Source organism: Ranitomeya imitator, unplaced genomic scaffold (assembly GCF_032444005.1).
Source record: "Ranitomeya imitator isolate aRanImi1 unplaced genomic scaffold, aRanImi1.pri SCAFFOLD_325, whole genome shotgun sequence".
In the NCBI taxonomy this organism is placed as follows: domain Eukaryota; kingdom Metazoa; phylum Chordata; class Amphibia; order Anura; family Dendrobatidae; genus Ranitomeya; species Ranitomeya imitator.
Window position 1 is genome coordinate 404,888 of NW_027193546.1, and position 20,623 is coordinate 425,510.

The 20,623-nt window shown below is 56.7% G+C and overlaps 2 protein-coding genes across 2 annotated transcripts; both read right to left on the reverse strand.

The window, feature by feature from the left end:
- Window positions 1–1,998: 1,998 nt before the first annotated feature.
- On the reverse strand, window positions 1,999–2,703 carry LOC138653708 (histone H1C-like). The gene has a single exon (XM_069743317.1). It carries the CDS (start codon window positions 2,658–2,660, stop codon window positions 2,022–2,024), a length of 639 nt encoding a protein of 212 aa, XP_069599418.1. The 5' UTR covers window positions 2,661–2,703; the 3' UTR covers window positions 1,999–2,021.
- Window positions 2,704–18,406: 15,703 nt separating this feature from the next.
- LOC138653707 (histone H1C-like) lies at window positions 18,407–19,098 on the reverse strand. Its single transcript, XM_069743316.1, has one exon. It carries the CDS (start codon window positions 19,066–19,068, stop codon window positions 18,430–18,432), a length of 639 nt encoding a protein of 212 aa, XP_069599417.1. The 5' UTR covers window positions 19,069–19,098; the 3' UTR covers window positions 18,407–18,429.
- Window positions 19,099–20,623: the final 1,525 nt, after the last annotated feature.

Here is a 20,623-nt window from a genome sequence, read left to right on the forward strand (position 1 = left end):
AGCTCTGCGGGGAGGAGGTGGTGGCTCTGATCATACAGCTCTGCGGGGAGGAGGTGGTGGCACTGATCATACAGCTCTGCGAGGAGGAGGAGGTGGCTCTGATCATACAGCTCTGCGGGGAGGAGGAGGTGGCACTGATCATACAGCTCTGCGGGGAGGAGGTGGTGGCACTGATCATACAGCTCTGCGGGGAGGAGGTGGTGGCACTGATCATACAGCTCTGCGGGGAGGAGGTGGTGGCACTGATTATACAGCTCTGCGGGGAGAGGGAGGTGGCTCTGATCATACAGCTCTGCGGGGAGGAGGTGGTGGCTCTGATCATACAGCTCTGCGGGGTGGAGGTGATTTCTCTGATCATACAGCTCTGCGGGGTGGAGGTGGTTGCACTGATTATACAGCTCTGCGGGGAGGAAGTGGTGGCTCTGATCATACAGCTCTGCGGGGGAGAAGGTGGTGGCACTGATCATACAGCTCTGCGGGGTGGAGGTGATTTCTCTGATCATACAGCTCTGCAGGGAGGAGTAGGTGGTGGCACTGATGATACAGCTCTGCGGGGAGGAGGTGGTGGCACTGATCATACAGCTCTGCGGGGTGGAGGTGATTTCTCTGATCATACAGCTCTGCAGGGAGGAGGAGGTGGCACTGATCATACAGCTCTGCGGGGAGGAGGTGGTGGCACTGATCATACAGTTCTGCGGGGAGGAGGTGGTGGCACTGATCATACAGCTCTCCGGGGAGGAGGTGGTGGCACTGATTATACAGCTCTGCGGGGAGAGGGTGGTGGCTCTGATCATACAGCTCTGCGGGGAGGAGGTGGTGGCTCTGATCATACAGCTCTGCGGGGTGGAGGTGATTTCTCTGATCATACAGCTCTGCGGGGTGGAGGTGGTGGCACTGATTATACAGCTCTGCGGGGAGGAAGTGGTGGCTCTGATCATACAGCTCTGCGGGGAGGAGGTGGTGGCACTGATCATACAGCTCTGCGGGGTGGAGGTGATTTCTCTGATCATACAGCTCTGCAGGGAGGAGTAGGTGGTGGCACTGATGATACAGCTCTGCGGGGAGGAGGTGGTGGCACTGATCATACAGCTCTGCGGGGAGGAGGTGGTGGCACTGATCATACAGCTCTGCGGGGAGGAGGTGGTGGCACTGATCGTACAGCTCTGCGGGGAGGAGGTGGTGGCACTGATCATACAGCTCTGCAGGGAGGAGGTGGTGGCACTGATCATACAGCTCTGCGGGGAGAAGGTGTTGGCACTGATCATACAGCTCTGCGGGGAGGAGGTGGTGGTACTGATCATACAGCTGTGCGGGGAGGAGGTGATTTCTCTGATCATACAGCTCTGCAGGGAGGAGGTGGTGGCTCTGATCATACAGCTCTGCGGGGAGGAGGTGGTGGCACTGATCATACAGCTCTTCGGGGGAGAAGGTGGTGGCACTGATCATACAGCTCTGCGGGGTGGAGGTGATTTCTCTGATCATACAGCTCTGCAGGGAGGAGTAGGTGGTGGCACTGATCATACAGCTCTGCGGGGAGGAGGAGGTGGCACTGATCATACAGCTCTGCGGGGAGGAGGTGGTGGCACTGATCATACAGCTCTGCGGGGAGGAGGTGGTGGCACTGATCATACAGCTCTGCGGGGAGGAGGTGGTGGCACTGATCATACAGCTCTGCGGGGAGGAGGTGGTGGCACTGATCGTACAGCTCTGCGGGGAGGAGGTGGTGGCACTGATCATACAGCTCTGCAGGGAGGAGGTGGTGGCACTGATCATACAGCTCTGCGGGGAGAAGGTGTTGGCACTGATCATACAGCTCTCCGGGGAGGAGGTGATTTCTCTGATCATAGAGCTCTGCAGGGAGGAGGTGGTGGCACTGATCATACAGGTCTGAGGGGAGTAGGTGGTGGCTCTGATCATACAGCTCTGCGGGGAGAGGGTGGTGGCACTGATCATACAGCTCTGCGGGGAGGAGGTGGTGGCTCTTATAAGAGCCTTTGTGGTAACAGAACAGGGGCTGCAGCTTATTTCTTAGCCGCGGGCTTCTTGGCTTTCGCAGCCTTCTTAGCCGGACTCTTGGCGGGTTTGGCCGCCTTCTTAGCCGGACTCTTCGTCACCTTCTTGGGCTTGGGAGCGGCTTTCGGCTTCTTGGGGCTCTTGGCCGCTTTCTTGGCCGCTGCGGGCTTCTTGGCCTTTTTCGGGCTCTTCTTGGCCGCAGTCGGAGCCTTCTTGGGCTTCTTCGGAGATTTGGCGGCTTTCTTGGCAGCAGCGGGTTTCTTAGGTTTGGCCGCAGCTGCTGGCTTCGTCTTGGCCACTTTGTCCTTCGTCTCCTGCTTCTTGTTCAGCTTGAAGGACCCGGAGGCGCCGCTGCCTTTCACCTGGAGGAGGGCGCCCTTGGTGACCAGAGCCTTGACGGCCAGCTTCAGGCGGCTGTTGTTCTTCTCTACATCGTATCCTCCAGCAGACAGAGCCTTCTTCAGGGCGGCCAGAGACACCCCGCTGCGCTCCTTGGAGGCGGACACGGCTTTCACGATCAGCTCGGAGACGCTGGGGCCGGAGGGTTTATTGCTCTTCTTGGCAGCAGATTTCTTCGGCTGCTTCTTGGATTTGGCGGCCGGTTCTGCGGGAGGGGGAGCGGCGGCTGGCGCGGTCTCTGCCATCATGTGCTGCTGAAGCTAAATGAAAATATTTCCTGATAGGAAGGAAAACACTGAGGCCGGAGCTGGAGGCGCCTGTTATATGTACAGGCTTACTGCGCACTGATTGGCTGCTGAGCAGCACCGTCCTGAGCTTCTATTGGCTGACACTGGACACAGGCCCCGCCCCCTCCCAGCTGAGTCCGAGTGAAGCTCCGCTCTCCCCTTGTGCTTCCCTGCCCGGGATAAAAGCCCTTTACCGGCTAACACCGGACAGCAGAGCGCGATTCCTCCGTCGCCTCCCCTTCTCCAACATCTCCACCGGCCATTTGTAGCCGTCACTAGCAGAGATGCCGGGAAAGAGCGGAGAGGAAATCCCGGGATCATCGCCGCCGTCCTCCCGATCTGCACCTCACTGTGTACCGGGGAGATAAATCTGCTGCGGGAGCTCGTTCCTCCTATTCCCGGCTCCTGTCACCATCACAGGGATCTTTACTCCTATGTCTATCGCACAGGAAGCTGATTGTACGATGTGGGGACGAGCTGGAGCTGCTGAGAACCCAGAAGGGTAACACAGGCGACGGCCTCCGCTGACTGCCACCTCCCTGACCTGTGGTGTCACTGTACCCCGTATGTGCAGAGGATTGGGGGGACACGTGTTCCACATCAGTAGATGATCCACATCGGTGGCTGATTGCAATCACCTGCCTGATATCGTGTCTTACCCAGTGTGAAGCTGTGACCGCTGCGGCCTGTCATGGTGCGAAGAGCTCTGATGAGGCGACAGCTGCACACTGCGACTCCCCAACCAAACACATAAACATCTCCGGGGAGAAAACTGAAATATTAATGGATTTATGTGACCCCCACTATTGTGTAAAAGGGGAATATTGGGAGAAAAGCGGAGACACAAAATCCAGCGTCTACACAGAGAACACAGCTGTACATAGTTTATATAGTGCACAACATCACATCTGCACAGCCCAGATCAGCAGTGTAATAAGTGTCACTGATACTAGAGGAGAGGGTACAGTATATACAGCAGAGTGTACAGTATATACAGCAGAGTACACAGTATATAGAGCAGAGTGTACAGTATATACAGCAGAGTACACAGTATATAGAGCAGAGTGTACAGTATATACAGCAGTGTGCACAGTATATAGAGCCAGTGTGTACAGTATATACAGCAGTGTGTACAGTATATAGAGCAGTGTGTAAAGTATATACAGCAGTGTGTACAGTATATAGAGCAGTGTGTAAAGTATATACAGCAGTGTGTACAATTTATAGACCAGAGTGTACAGTATATAGAGCAGTCTCCCCTCTCTTCTTCTTTCTCTCTCTCTCTCTCTCTCCCTCTTTCTTAATCTCTATTTCTCTCTCCTCTCTTTCATTATTTCCTTCTCTCCTTTCTCTCTTCGCTCTCCTCTCTTTCTTTCTCTCTTCTTTTTTCTCTAAATATTTCTCTCACTCTTACTCTTTCTTCCTTTCTATTTCTCTCTCTCCCTCTCTTTCCCTTGCTTTCTCTTTTTCTTACTTTATATCTATCTCTCTCCTTCTCTCTTTCTTTATCTCTCTTCTCTCTCTCTCTCTTTATGTCTCTTTGTCTCTCTTTCTCTCTTTCTCCCTTTCTTTCTCTCTATCTCCTTCTTTCTCATTCTCTCTCTTTCACTTTATCTCTCTCTTTCTCTCTCTCAGGGAGAGATGATCAATCCTTCATGTCAGCAGTGCACCTCTCCAAAATGAGGCAGATGTACTAGATTTTCTAGGCACCGCCATCTGCACGTGGGGTGCTGCTGTAATCCCTGTCATCATCCTCGTTTTTCCTCTCCACGTTTCCATATCCAGCCAAGTGATCGCTGGGCCCAGTATTCTCATCAGCATTGCCGATACTTCGAGCTGTAGCAAAGGAGAAGGCACAAGTGATGATAACCCGCCTCTATGTGCCCTCAAGTGTCTCCGCTGTGGTGCGGGATGATATGCTATGGAAGGTTAATAATCAATAATTGTGTCCTTCCTACAGGCTCTGGTGCCCCATGGAATGAAAGGTTTCCCCAGGAGGGCGGTGGTAAAGATGTTTAATGACTTGCCACCACCAGCTCTGCGGGGAGAGGGTGGTGGCACTGATCATACAGCTCTGCGGGGAGGAGGTGATGGCTCTGATCCTACAGCTCTGCGGGGAGAATGTGGTGGCTCTGATCATACAGCTCTGCGGGGAGAAGGTGGTGGCACTGATCATACGGCTCTCCGGGGAGGAGGTGATTTCTCTGATCATACAGCTCTGCAGGGAGGAGGTGGTGGCTCTGATCATACAGCTCTGCGGAGAGGAGGTGGTGGCTCTGATCATGCAGCTCTGCGGGGAGGAGGTGGTGGCACTGATCATACAGCTGTGCGGGGAGGAGGTGGTGGCACTGATCATACAGCTCTGCGGGGAGGAGGTGGTGGTACTGATCATACAGCTGTGCGGGGAGGAGGTGATTTCTCTGATCATACAGCTCTGCAGGGAGGAGGTGGTGGTACTGATCATACAGCTCTGCGGGGGAGAAGGTGGTGGCACTGATCATACAGCTCTGCGGGGTGGAGGTGATTTCTCTGATCATACAGCTCTGCAGGGAGGAGTAGGTGGTGGCACTGATGATACAGCTCTGCGGGGAGGAGGTGGTGGCACTGATCATACAGCTCTGCGGGGAGGAGGAGGTGGCACTGATCATACAGCTCTGCGGGGAGGAGGTGGTGGCACTGATCATACAGCTCTGCTGGGAGGAGGTGGTGGCACTGATCATACAGCTCTGCGGGGTGGAGGTGATTTCTCTGATCATACAGCTCTGCAGGGAGGAGTAGGTGGTGGCACTGATGATACAGCTCTGCGGGGAGGAGGTGGTGGCACTGATCATACAGCTCTGCGGGGAGGAGGAGGTGGCACTGATCATACAGCTCTGCGGGGAGGAGGTGGTGGCACTGATCATACAGCTCTGCGGGGAGGAGGTGGTGGCACTGATCATACAGGTCTGCGGGGAGGAGGTGGTGGCACTGATCATACAGCTCTGCGGGGAGGAGGTGGTGGCACTGATCGTACAGCTCTGCGGGGAGGAGGTGGTGGCACTGATCATACAGCTCTGCAGGGAGGAGGTGGTGGCACTGATCATACAGCTCTGCGGGGAGAAGGTGTTGGCACTGATCATACAGCTCTCCGGGGAGGAGGTGATTTCTCTGATCATACAGCTCTGCAGGGAGGATGAGGTTATGGCTCTGATCATACAGGTCTGAGGGGAGTAGGTGGTGGCTCTGATCATACAGCTCTGCGGGGAGAGGGTGGTGGCACTGATCATACAGCTCTGCGGGGAGGAGGTCATGGCTCTGATCCTACAGCTCTGCGGGGAGAATGTGGTGGCTCTGATCATACAGCTCTGCGGGGAGAAGGTGGTGGCACTGATCATACGGCTCTCCGGGGAGGAGGTGATTTCTCTGATCATACAGCTCTGCGGAGAGGAGGTGGTGGCTCTGATCATGCAGCTCTGCGGGGAGGAGGTGGTGGCACTGATCATACAGCTGTGCGGGGAGGAGGTGGTGGCACTGATCACACAGCTCTGCGGGGAGGAGGTGGTGGTACTGATCATACAGCTGTGCGGGGAGGAGGTGATTTCTCTGATCATACAGCTCTGCAGGGAGGAGGTGGTGGTACTGATCATACAGCTGTGCGGGGAGGAGGTGATTTCTCTGATCATACAGCTCTGCAGGGAGGAGGTGGTGGCACTGATCATACAGCTCTGCGGGGAGGAGGTGGTGGCACTGATCATACAGCTCTGCGGGGAGGAGGTGGTGGCACTGATCATACAGCTCTGCGGGGAGGAGGTGGTGGCACTGATCATACAGCTCTGCGGGGAGGAGGTGATTTCTCTGATCATACAGCTCTGCAGGGAGGAGGTGGTAGCTCTGATCATACAGCTCTGCGGGGAGGAGGTGGTGGCTCTGATCATACAGCTCTGCGGGGAGGAGGTGGTGGCACTGATCATACAGCTCTGCGAGGAGGAGGAGGTGGCTCTGATCATACAGCTCTGCGGGGAGGAGGAGGTGGCACTGATCATACAGCTCTGCGGGGAGGAGGTGGTGGCACTGATCATACAGCTCTGCGGGGAGGAGGTGGTGGCACTGATCATACAGCTCTGCGGGGAGGAGGTGGTGGCACTGATTATACAGCTCTGCGGGGAGAGGGAGGTGGCTCTGATCATACAGCTCTGCGGGGAGGAGGAGGTGGCACTGATCATACAGCTCTGCGGGGAGGAGGTGGTGGCACTGATCATACAGCTCTGCGGGGGAGAAGGTGGTGGCACTGATCATACAGCTCTGCGGGGTGGAGGTGATTTCTCTGATCATACAGCTCTGCAGGGAGGAGTATGTGGTGGCACTGATGATACAGCTCTGCGGGGAGGAGGTGGTGGCACTGATTATACAGCTCTGCGGGGGAGAAGGTGGTGGCACTGATCATACAGCTCTGCGGGGTGGAGGTGATTTCTCTGATCATACAGCTCTGCAGGGAGGAGTAGGTGGTGGCACTGATGATACAGCTCTGAGGGGAGGAGGTGGTGGCACTGATCATACAGCTCTGCGGGGTGGAGGTGATTTCTCTGATCATACAGCTCTGCGGGGAGGAGGAGGTGGCACTGATCATACAGCTCTGCGGGGAGGAGGTGGTGGCACTGATCATACAGCTCTGCGGGGAGGAGGTGGTGGCACTGATCATACAGCTCTGCGGGGAGGAGGTGGTGGCACTGATTATACAGCTCTGCGGGGAGAGGGTGGTGGCTCTGATCATGCAGCTCTGCGGGGAGGAGGTGGTGGCTCTGATCATACAGCTCTGCGGGGTGGAGGAGATTTCTCTGATCATACAGCTCTGCGGGGTGGAGGTGGTGGCACTGATTATACAGCTCTGCGGGGAGGAAGTGGTGGCTCTGATCATACAGCTCTGCGGGGGAGAAGGTGGTGGCACTGGTCATACAGCTCTGCGGGGTGGAGGTGATTTCTCTGATCATACAGCTCTGCAGGGAGGAGTAGGTGGTGGCACTGATGATACAGCTCTGCGGGGAGGAGGTGGTGGCACTGATCATACAGCTCTGCGGGGTGGAGGTGATTTCTCTGATCATACAGCTCTGCAGGGAGGAGTAGGTGGTGGCACTAATGATACAGCTCTGCGGGGAGGAGGTGGTGGCACTGATCATACAGCTCTGCGGGGAGGAGGTGGTGGCTCTGATCATACAGCTCTGCGGGGAGGAGGTGGTGGCTCTGATCATGCAGCTCTGCGGGGAGGAGGTGGTGGCACTGATCATACAGCTGTGCGGGGAGGAGGTGGTGGCACTGATCATACAGCTCTGCGGGGAGGAGGTGGTGGCTCTGATCATACAGCTCTGCGGGGAGGAGGTGGTGGTACTGATCATACAGCTGTGCGGGGAGGAGGTGATTTCTCTGATCATACAGCTCTGCAGGGAGGAGGTGGTGGCTCTGATCATACAGCTCTGCGGGGAGGAGGTGGTGGCACTGATCATACAGCTCTGCGGGGGAGGAGGTGGTGGCACTGATCATACAGCTCTGCGGGGTGGAGGTGATTTCTCTGATCATACAGCTCTGCAGGGAGGAGTAGGTGGTGGCACTGATCATACAGCTCTGCGGGGAGGAGGAGGTGGCACTGATCATACAGCTCTGCGGGGAGGAGGTGGTGGCACTGATCATACAGCTCTGCGGGGAGGAGGTGGTGGCACTGATCATACAGCTCTGCGGGGAGGAGGTGGTGGCACTGATCATACAGCTCTGCGGGGAGGAGGTGGTGGCACTGATCGTACAGCTCTGCGGGGAGGAGGTGGTGGCACTGATCATACAGCTCTGCAGTGAGGAGGTGGTGGCACTGATCATACAGCTCTGCGGGGAGAAGGTGTTGGCACTGATCATACAGCTCTGCGGGGAGGAGGTGGTGGTACTGATCATACAGCTGTGCGGGGAGGAGGTGATTTCTCTGATCATACAGCTCTGCAGGGAGGAGGTGGTGGCTCTGATCATACAGCTCTGCGGGGAGGAGGTGGTGGCACTGATCATACAGCTCTGCGGGGGAGAAGGTGGTGGCACTGATCATACAGCTCTGCGGGGTGGAGGTGATTTCTCTGATCATACAGCTCTGCAGGGAGGAGTAGGTGGTGGCACTGATCATACAGCTCTGCGGGGAGGAGGAGGTGGCACTGATCATACAGCTCTGCGGGGAGGAGGTGGTGGCACTGATCATACAGCTCTGCGGGGAGGAGGTGGTGGCACTGATCATACAGCTCTGCGGGGAGGAGGTGGTGGCACTGATCATACAGCTCTGCGGGGAGGAGGTGGTGGCACTGATCGTACAGCTCTGCAGGGAGGAGGTGGTGGCACTGATCATACAGCTCTGCGGGGAGAAGGTGTTGGCACTGATCATACAGCTCTCCGGGGAGGAGGTGATTTCTCTGATCATAGAGCTCTGCAGGGAGGATGAGGTTATGGCTCTGATCATACAGGTCTGAGGGGAGTAGGTGGTGGCTCTGATCATACAGCTCTGCGGGGAGAGGGTGGTGGCACTGATCATACAGCTCTGCGGGGAGGAGGTGATGGCTCTGATCCTACAGCTCTGCGGGGAGAATGTGGTGGCTCTGATCATACAGCTCTGCGGGGAGAAGGTGGTGGCACTGATCATACGGCTCTCCGGGGAGGAGGTGATTTCTCTGATCATACAGCTCTGCAGGGAGGAGGTGGTGGCTCTGATCATACAGCTCTGCGGAGAGGAGGTGGTGGCTCTGATCATGCAGCTCTGCGGGGAGGAGGTGGTGGCACTGATCATACAGCTGTGCGGGGAGGAGGTGGTGGCACTGATCATACAGCTCTGCGGGGAGGAGGTGGTGGTACTGATCATACAGCTGTGCGGGGAGGAGGTGATTTCTCTGATCATACAGCTCTGCAGGGAGGAGGTGGTGGTACTGATCATACAGCTCTGCGGGGGAGAAGGTGGTGGCACTGATCATACAGCTCTGCGGGGTGGAGGTGATTTCTCTGATCATACAGCTCTGCAGGGAGGAGTAGGTGGTTGCACTGATGATACAGCTCTGCGGGGAGGAGGTGGTGGCACTGATCATACAGCTCTGCGGGGAGGAGGAGGTGGCACTGATCATACAGCTCTGCGGGGAGGAGGTGGTGGCACTGATCATACAGCTCTGCTGGGAGGAGGTGGTGGCACTGATCATACAGCTCTGCGGGGTGGAGGTGATTTCTCTGATCATACAGCTCTGCAGGGAGGAGTAGGTGGTGGCACTGATGATACAGCTCTGCGGGGAGGAGGTGGTGGCACTGATCATGCAGCTCTGCGGGGAGGAGGAGGTGGCACTGATCATACAGCTCTGCGGGGAGGAGGTGGTGGCACTGATCATACAGCTCTGCGGGGAGGAGGTGGTGGCACTGATCATACAGCTCTGCGGGGAGGAGGTGGTGGCACTGATCATACAGCTCTGCGGGGAGGAGGTGGTGGCACTGATCGTACAGCTCTGCGGGGAGGAGGTGGTGGCACTGATCATACAGCTCTGCAGGGAAGAGGTGGTGGCACTGATCATACAGCTCTGCGGGGAGAAGGTGTTGGCACTGATCATACAGCTCTCCGGGGAGGAGGTGATTTCTCTGATCATACAGCTCTGCAGGGAGGAGGTGGTGGCTCTGATCATACAGCTCTGCGGAGAGGAGGTGGTGGCTCTGATCATGCAGCTCTGCGGGGAGGAGGTGGTGGCACTGATCATACAGCTGTGCGGGGAGGAGGTGGTGGCACTGATCATACAGCTCTGCGGGGAGGAGGTGGTGGTACTGATCATACAGCTGTGCGGGGAGGAGGTGATTTCTCTGATCATACAGCTCTGCAGGGAGGAGGTGGTGGTACTGATCATACAGCTCTGCGGGGGAGAAGGTGGTGGCACTGATCATACAGCTCTGCGGGGTGGAGGTGATTTCTCTGATCATACAGCTCTGCAGGGAGGAGTAGGTGGTTGCACTGATGATACAGCTCTGCGGGGAGGAGGTGGTGGCACTGATCATACAGCTCTGCGGGGAGGAGGAGGTGGCACTGATCATACAGCTCTGCGGGGAGGAGGTGGTGGCACTGATCATACAGCTCTGCTGGGAGGAGGTGGTGGCACTGATCATACAGCTCTGCGGGGTGGAGGTGATTTCTCTGATCATACAGCTCTGCAGGGAGGAGTAGGTGGTGGCACTGATGATACAGCTCTGCGGGGAGGAGGTGGTGGCACTGATCATACAGCTCTGCGGGGAGGAGGAGGTGGCACTGATCATACAGCTCTGCGGGGAGGAGGTGGTGGCACTGATCATACAGCTCTGCGGGGAGGAGGTGGTGGCACTGATCATACAGCTCTGCGGGGAGGAGGTGGTGGCACTGATCATACAGCTCTGCGGGGAGGAGGTGGTGGCACTGATCGTACAGCTCTGCGGGGAGGAGGTGGTGGCACTGATCATACAGCTCTGCAGGGAAGAGGTGGTGGCACTGATCATACAGCTCTGCGGGGAGAAGGTGTTGGCACTGATCATACAGCTCTCCGGGGAGGAGGTGATTTCTCTGATCATACAGCTCTGCAGGGAGGATGAGGTTATGGCTCTGATCATACAGGTCTGAGGGGAGTAGGTGGTGGCTCTGATCATACAGCTCTGCGGGGAGAGGGTGGTGGCACTGATCATACAGCTCTGCGGGGAGGAGGTGATGGCTCTGATCCTACAGCTCTGCGGGGAGAATGTGGTGGCTCTGATCATACAGCTCTGCGGGGAGAAGGTGGTGGCACTGATCATACGGCTCTCCGGGGAGGAGGTGATTTCTCTGATCATACAGCTCTGCAGGGAGGAGGTGGTGGCTCTGATCATACAGCTCTGCGGAGAGGAGGTGGTGGCTCTGATCATGCAGCTCTGCGGGGAGGAGGTGGTGGCACTGATCATACAGCTGTGCGGGGAGTAGGTGGTGGCACTGATGATACAGCTCTGCGGGGAGGAGGTGGTGGCACTGATCATACAGCTCTGCGGGGTGGAGGTGATTTCTCTGATCATACAGCTCTGCGGGGAGGAGGAGGTGGCACTGATCATACAGCTCTGCGGGGAGGAGGTGGTGGCACTGATCATACAGCTCTGCGGGGAGGAGGTGGTGGCTCTGATCATACTGCTCTGCGGGGAGGAGGTGGTGGTACTGATCATACAGCTGTGCGGGGAGGAGGTGATTTCTCTGATCATTCAGCTCTGCAGGGAGGAGGTGGTAGCTCTGATCATACAGCTCTGCGGGGAGGAGGTGGTGGCTCTGATCATACAGCTCTGCGGGGAGGAGGTGGTGGCACTGATCATACAGCTCTGCGAGGAGGAGGAGGTGGCTCTGATCATACAGCTCTGCGGGGAGGAGGAGGTGGCACTGATCATACAGCTCTGCGGGGAGGAGGTGGTGGCACTGATCATACAGCTCTGCGGGGAGGAGGTGGTGGCACTGATCATACAGCTCTGCGGGGAGGAGGTGGTGGCACTGATTATACAGCTCTGCGGGGAGAGGGAGGTGGCTCTGATCATACAGCTCTGCGGGGAGGAGGTGGTGGCTCTGATCATACAGCTCTGCGGGGTGGAGGTGATTTCTCTGATCATACAGCTCTGCGGGGTGGAGGTGGTGGCACTGATTATACAGCTCTGCGGGGAGGAAGTGGTGGCTCTGATCATACAGCTCTGCGGGGGAGAAGGTGGTGGCACTGATCATACAGCTCTGCGGGGTGGAGGTGATTTCTCTGATCATACAGCTCTGCAGGGAGGAGTAGGTGGTGGCACTGATGATACAGCTCTGCGGGGAGGAGGTGGTGGCACTGATCATACAGCTCTGCGGGGTGGAGGTGATTTCTCTGATCATACAGCTCTGCGGGGAGGAGGAGGTGGCACTGATCATACAGCTCTGCGGGGAGGAGGTGGTGGCACTGATCATACAGCTCTGCGGGGAGGAGGTGGTGGCACTGATCATACAGCTCTGCGGGGAGGAGGTGGTGGCACTGATTATACAGCTCTGCGGGGAGAGGGTGGTGGCTCTGATCATACAGCTCTGCGGGGAGGAGGTGGTGGCTCTGATCATACAGCTCTGCGGGGAGGAGGTGGTGGCTCTGATCATACAGCTCTGCGGGGAGGAGGTGGTGGTACTGATCATACAGCTGTGCGGGGAGGAGGTGATTTCTCTGATCATACAGCTCTGCAGGGAGGAGGTGGTGGCTCTGATCATACAGCTCTGCGGGGAGGAGGTGGTGGCACTGATCATACAGCTCTGCGGGGGAGAAGGTGGTGGCACTGATCATACAGCTCTGCGGGGTGGAGGTGATTTCTCTGATCATACAGCTCTGCAGGGAGGAGTAGGTGGTGGCACTGATCATACAGCTCTGCGGGGAGGAGGAGGTGGCACTGATCATACAGCTCTGCGGGGAGGAGGTGGTGGCACTGATCATACAGCTCTGCGGGGAGGAGGTGGTGGCACTGATCATACAGCTCTGCGGGGAGGAGGTGGTGGCACTGATCATACAGCTCTGCGGGGAGGAGGTGGTGGCACTGATCGTACAGCTCTGCGGGGAGGAGGTGGTGGCACTGATCATACAGCTCTGCAGGGAGGAGGTCGTGGCACTTATCATACAGCTCTGCGGGGAGAATCTGTTGGCACTGATCATACAGCTCTGCGGGGAGGAGGTGGTGGTACTGATCATACAGCTGTGCGGGGAGGAGGTGATTTCTCTGATCATACAGCTCTGCAGGGAGGAGGTGGTGGCTCTGATCATACAGCTCTGCGGGGAGGAGGTGGTGGCACTGATCATACAGCTCTGCGGGGGAGAAGGTGGTGGCACTGATCATACAGCTCTGCGGGGTGGAGGTGATTTCTCTGATCATACAGCTCTGCAGGGAGGAGTAGGTGGTGGCACTGATCATACAGCTCTGCGGGGAGGAGGAGGTGGCACTGATCATACAGCTCTGCGGGGAGGAGGTGGTGGCACTGATCATACAGCTCTGCGGGGAGGAGGTGGTGGCACTGATCATACAGCTCTGCGGGGAGGAGGTGGTGGCACTGATCATACAGCTCTGCGGGGAGGAGGTGGTGGCACTGATCGTACAGCTCTGCGGGGAGGAGGTGGTGGCACTGATCATACAGCTCTGCAGGGAGGAGGTGGTGGCACTGATCATACAGCTCTGCGGAGAGGAGGTGGTGGCTCTGATCATGCAGCTCTGCGGGGAGGAGGTGGTGGCACTGATCATAGAGCTCTGCAGGGAGGATGAGGTTATGGCTCTGATCATACAGGTCTGAGGGGAGTAGGTGGTGGCTCTGATCATACAGCTCTGCGGGGAGAGGGTGGTGGCACTGATCATACAGCTCTGCGGGGAGGAGGTGATGGTTCTGATCCTACAGCTCTGCGGGGAGAATGTGGTGGCTCTGATCATACAGCTCTGCGGGGAGAAGGTGGTGGCACTGATCATACGGCTCTCCGGGGAGGAGGTGATTTCTCTGATCATACAGCTCTGCAGGGAGGAGGTGGTGGCTCTGATCATACAGCTCTGCGGAGAGGAGGTGGTGGCTCTGATCATGCAGCTCTGCGGGGAGGAGGTGGTGGCACTGATCATACAGCTGTGCGGGGAGGAGGTGGTGGCACTGATCATACAGCTCTGCGGGGAGGAGGTGGTGGTACTGATCATACAGCTGTGCGGGGAGGAGGTGATTTCTCTGATCATACAGCTCTGCAGGGAGGAGGTGGTGGTACTGATCATACAGCTCTGCGGGGGAGAAGGTGGTGGCACTGATCATACAGCTCTGCGGGGTGGAGGTGATTTCTCTGATCATACAGCTCTGCAGGGAGGAGTAGGTGGTGGCACTGATGATACAGCTCTGCGGGGAGGAGGTGGTGGCAATGATCATACAGCTCTGCGGGGAGGAGGAGGTGGCACTGATTATACAGCTCTGCGGGGAGGAGGTGGTGGCACTGATCATACAGCTCTGCTGGGAGGAGGTGGTGGCACTGATCATACAGCTCTGCGGGGTGGAGGTGATTTCTCTGATCATACAGCTCTGCAGGGAGGAGTAGGTGGTGGCACTGATGATACAGCTCTGCGGGGAGGAGGTGGTGGCACTGATCATACAGCTCTGCGGGGAGGAGGAGGTGGCACTGATCATACAGCTCTGCGGGGAGGAGGTGGTGGCACTGATCATACAGCTCTGCGGGGAGGAGGTGGTGGCACTGATCATACAGCTCTGCGGGGAGGAGGTGGTGGCACTGATCATACAGCTCTGCGGGGAGGAGGTGGTGGCACTGATCGTACAGCTCTGCGGGGAGGAGGTGGTGGCACTGATCATACAGCTCTGCAGGGAGGAGGTGGTGGCACTGATCATACAGCTCTGCGGGGAGAAGGTGTTGGCACTGATCATACAGCTCTCCGGGGAGGAGGTGATTTCTCTGATCATACAGCTCTGCAGGGAGGATGAGGTTATGGCTCTGATCATACAGGTCTGAGGGGAGTAGGTGGTGGCTCTGATCATACAGCTCTGCGGGGAGAGGGTGGTGGCACTGATCATACAGCTCTGCGGGGAGGAGGTGATGGCTCTGATCCTACAGCTCTGCAGGGAGGAGGTGGTGGCTCTGATCATACAGCTCTGCGGAGAGGAGGTGGTGGCTCTGATCATGCAGCTCTGCGGGGAGGAGGTGGTGGCACTGATCATACAGCTGTGCGGGGAGGAGGTGGTGGCACTGATCATACAGCTCTGCGGGGAGGAGGTGGTGGTACTGATCATACAGCTGTGCGGGGAGGAGGTGATTTCTCTGATCATACAGCTCTGCAGGGAGGAGGTGGTGGTACTGATCATACAGCTGTGCGGGGAGGAGGTGATTTCTCTGATCATACAGCTCTGCGGGGAGGAGGTGGTGGCACTGATCATACAGCTGTGCGGGGAGGAGGTGGTGGCACTGATCATACAGCTCTGCGGGGAGGAGGTGGTGGTACTGATCATACAGCTGTGCGGGGAGGAGGTGATTTCTCTGATCATACAGCTCTGCGGGGAGGAGGTGGTGGCACTGATCATACAGCTCTGCGGGGAGGAGGTTGTGGCACTGATCATACAGCTCTGCGGGGAGGAGGTGATTTCTCTGATCATACAGCTCTGCAGGGAGGAGTAGGTGGTACTGATCATACAGCTGTGCGGGGAGGAGGTGATTTCTCTGATCCTACAGCTCTGCAGGGAGGAGGTGGTGGCTCTGATCATACAGCTCTGCGGAGAGGAGGTGGTGGCTCTGATCATGCAGCTCTGCGGGGAGGAGGTGGTGGCACTGATCATACAGCTGTGCGGGGAGGAGGTGGTGGCACTGATCATACAGCTCTGCGGGGAGGAGGTGGTGGTACTGATCATACAGCTGTGCGGGGAGGAGGTGATTTCTCTGATCATACAGCTCTGCGGGGAGGAGGTGGTGGCACTGATCATACAGCTCTGCGGGGAGGAGGTTGTGGCACTGATCATACAGCTCTGCGGGGAGGAGGTGATTTCTCTGATCATACAGCTCTGCAGGGAGGAGTAGGTGGTGGCACTGATGATACAGCTCTGCGGGGAGGAGGTGGTGGCACTGATCATACAGCTCTGCGGGGTGGAGGTGATTTCTCTGATCATACAGCTCTGCGGGGAGGAGGAGGTGGCACTGATCATACAGCTCTGCGGGGAGGAGGTGGTGGCACTGATCATACAGCTCTGCGGGGAGGAGGTGGTGGCTCTGATCATACTGCTCTGCGGGGAGGAGGTGGTGGTACTGATCATACAGCTGTGCGGGGAGGAGGTGATTTCTCTGATCATACAGCTCTGCAGGGAGGAGGTGGTGGCTCTGATCATACAGCTCTGCGGGGAGGAGGTGGTGGCTCTGATCATACAGCTCTGCGGGGAGGAGGTGGTGGCACTGATCATACAGCTCTGCGAGGAGGAGGTGGCTCTGATCATACAGCTCTGCGGGGAGGAGGAGGTGGCACTGATCATACAGCTCTGCGGGGAGGAGGTGGTGGCACTGATCATACAGCTCTGCGGGGAGGAGGTGGTGGCACTGATCATACAGCTCTGCGGGGAGGAGGTGGTGGCACTGATTATACAGCTCTGCGGGGAGAGGGAGGTGGCTCTGATCATACAGCTCTGCGGGGAGGAGGTGGTGGCTCTGATCATACAGCTCTGCGGGGTGGAGGTGATTTCTCTGATCATACAGCTCTGCGGGGTGGAGGTGGTGGCACTGATTATACAGCTCTGCGGGGAGGAAGTGGTGGCTCTGATCATACAGCTCTGCGGGGGAGAAGGTGGTGGCACTGATCATACAGCTCTGCGGGGTGGAGGTGATTTCTCTGATCATACAGCTCTGCAGGGAGGAGTAGGTGGTGGCACTGATGATACAGCTCTGCGGGGAGGAGGTGGTGGCACTGATCATACAGCTCTGCGGGGTGGAGGTGATTTCTCTGATCATACAGCTCTGCAGGGAGGAGGAGGTGGCACTGATCATACAGCTCTGCGGGGAGGAGGTGGTGGCACTGATCATACAGCTCTGCGGGGAGGAGGTGATGGCACTGATCATACAGCTCTCCGGGGAGGAGGTGGTGGCACTGATTATACAGCTCTGCGGGGAGAGGGTGGTGGCTCTGATCATACAGCTCTGCGGGGAGGAGGTGGTGGCTCTGATCATACAGCTCTGCGGGGTGGAGGTGATTTCTCTGATCATACAGCTCTGCGGGGTGGAGGTGGTGGCACTGATTATACAGCTCTGCGGGGAGGAAGTGGTGGCTCTGATCATACAGCTCTGCGGGGGAGAAGGTGGTGGCACTGATCATACAGCTCTGCGGGGTGGAGGTGATTTCTCTGATCATACAGCTCTGCAGGGAGGAGTAGGTGGTCGCACTGATGATACAGCTCTGCGGGGAGGAGGTGGTGGCACTGATCATACAGCTCTGCGGGGTGGAGGTGATTTCTCTGATCATACAGCTCTGCAGGGAGGAGTAGGTGGTGGCACTGATGATACAGCTCTGCGGGGAGGAGGTGGTGGCACTGATCATACAGCTCTGCGGGGAGGAGGTGGTGGCACTGATCATACAGCTCTGCGGGGAGGAGGTGGTGGCACTGATCGTACAGCTCTGCGGGGAGGAGGTGGTGGCACTGATCATACAGCTCTGCAGGGAGGAGGTGGTGGCACTGATCATACAGCTCTGCGGGGAGAAGGTGTTGGCACTGATCATACAGCTCTGCGGGGAGGAGGTGGTGGTACTGATCATACAGCTGTGCGGGGAGGAGGTGATTTCTCTGATCATACAGCTCTGCAGGGAGGAGGTGGTGGCTCTGATCATACAGCTCTGCGGGGAGGAGGTGGTAGCACTGATCATACAGCTCTGCGGGGGAGAAGGTGGTGGCACTGATCATACAGCTCTGCGGGGTGGAGGTGATTTCTCTGATCATACAGCTCTGCAGGGAGGAGTAGGTGGTGGCACTGATCATACAGCTCTGCGGGGGAGAAGGTGGTGGCACTGATCATACAGCTCTCCGGGGAGGAGGTGATTTCTCTGATCATAGAGCTCTGCAGGGAGGAGGTGGTGGCACTGATCATACAGGTCTGAGGGGAGTAGGTGGTGGCTCTGATCATACAGCTCTGCGGGGAGAGGGTGGTGGCACTGATCATACAGCTCTGCGGGGAGGAGGTGGTGGCTCTTATAAGAGCCTTTGTGGTAACAGAACAGGGGCTGCAGCTTATTTCTTAGCCGCGGGCTTCTTGGCTTTCGCAGCCTTCTTAGCCGGACTCTTGGCGGGTTTGGCCGCCTTCTTAGCCGGACTCTTCGTCACCTTCTTGGGCTTGGGAGCGGCTTTCGGCTTCTTGGGGCTCTTGGCCGCTTTCTTGGCCGCTGCGGGCTTCTTGGCCTTTTTCGGGCTCTTCTTGGCCGCAGTCGGAGCCTTCTTGGGCTTCTTCGGAGATTTGGCGGCTTTCTTGGCAGCAGCGGGTTTCTTAGGTTTGGCCGCAGCTGCTGGCTTCGTCTTGGCCACTTTGTCCTTCGTCTCCTGCTTCTTGTTCAGCTTGAAGGACCCGGAGGCGCCGCTGCCTTTCACCTGGAGGAGGGCGCCCTTGGTGACCAGAGCCTTGACGGCCAGCTTCAGGCGGCTGTTGTTCTTCTCTACATCGTATCCTCCAGCAGACAGAGCCTTCTTCAGGGCGGCCAGAGACACCCCGCTGCGCTCCTTGGAGGCGGACACGGCTTTCACGATCAGCTCGGAGACGCTGGGGCCGGAGGGTTTATTGCTCTTCTTGGCAGCAGATTTCTTCGGCTGCTTCTTGGATTTGGCGGCCGGTTCTGCGGGAGGGGGAGCGGCGGCTGGCGCGGTCTCTGCCATCATGTGCTGCGGAAAAACAAAATGAAAATATTTCCTGATAGGAAGGAAAACACTGAGGCCGGAGCTGGAGGCGCCTGTTATATGTACAGGCTTACTGCGCACTGATTGGCTGCTGAGCAGCACCGTCCTGAGCTTCTATTGGCTGACACTGGACACAGGCCCCGCCCCCTCCCAGCTGAGTCCGAGTGAAGCTCCGCTCTCCCCTTGTGCTTCCCTGCCCGGGATAAAAGCCCTTTACCGGCTAACACCGGACAGCAGAGCGCGATTCCTCCGTCGCCTCCCCTTCTCCAACATCTCCACCGGCCATTTGTAGCCGTCACTAGCAGAGATGCCGGGAAAGAGCGGAGAGGAAATCCCGGGATCATCGCCGCCGTCCTCCCGATCTGCACATCACTGTGTATCCGGGGAGATAAATCTGCTGCGGGAGCTCGTTCCTCCTATTCCCGGCTCCTGTCACCATCACAGGGATCTTTACTCCTATGTCTATCGCACAGGAAGCTGATTGTACGATGTGGGGACGAGCTGGAGCTGCTGACAACCCAGAAGGGTAACACAGGCGACGGCCTCCGCTGACTGCCACCTCCTTGACCTGTGGTGTCACTGTACCCCGTATGTGCAGAGGATTGGGGGGACACGTGTTCCACATCAGTAGATGATCCACATCGGTGGCTGATTGCAATCACCTGCCTGATATCGTGTCTTACCCAGTGTGAAGCTGTGACCGCTGCGGCCTGTCATGGTGCGAAGAGCTCTGATGAGGCGACAGCTGCACACTGCGACTCCCCAACCAAACACATAAACATCTCCGGGGAGAAAACTGAAATATTAATGGATTTATGTGACCCCCACTATTGTGTAAAAGGGGAATATTGGGAGAAAAGCGGAGACACAAAATCCAGCGTCTACACAGAGAACACAGCTGTACATAGTTTATATAGTGCACAACATCACATCTGCACAGCCCAGATCAGCAGTGTAATAAGTGTCACTGATACTAGAGGAGAGGGTACAGTATATACAGCAGAGTGTACAGTATATACAGCAGAGTACACAGTATATAGAGCAGAGTGTACAGTATATACAGCAGTGTGCACAGTATATAGAGCCAGTGTGTACAGTACATACAGCAGTGTGTACAGTATATAGAGCAGTGTGTAAAGTATATACAGCAGTGTGTACAATTTATAGACCAGAGTGTACAGTATATAGAGCAGTCTCCCCTCTCTTCTTCTTTCTCTCTCTCTCTCTCTCCCTCTTTCTTAATCTCTATTTCTCTCTCCTCTCTTTCATTATTTCCTTCTCTCCTTTCTCTCTTCGCTCTCCTCTCTTTCTTTCTCTCTTCTTTTTTCTCTAAATATTTCTCTCACTCTTACTCTTTCTTCCTTTCTATTTCTCTCTCTCCCTCTCTTTCCCTTGCTTTCTCTTTTTCTTACTTTATATCTATCTCTCTCCTTCTCTCTTTCTTTATCTCTCTTCTCTCTCTCTCTCTTTATGTCTCTTTGTCTCTCTTTCTCTCTTTCTCCCTTTCTTTCTCTCTATCTCCTTCTTTCTCATTCTC

Excerpts from the sequence above, each read along its gene's own strand:
- LOC138653708 (XM_069743317.1), bottom strand. The coding sequence starts at position 2,660 with ATGATGGCAGAGACCGCGCCAGCCGCCGCTCCCCCTCCCGCAGAACCG.
- LOC138653707 (XM_069743316.1), bottom strand. The coding sequence starts at position 19,068 with ATGATGGCAGAGACCGCGCCAGCCGCCGCTCCCCCTCCCGCAGAACCG.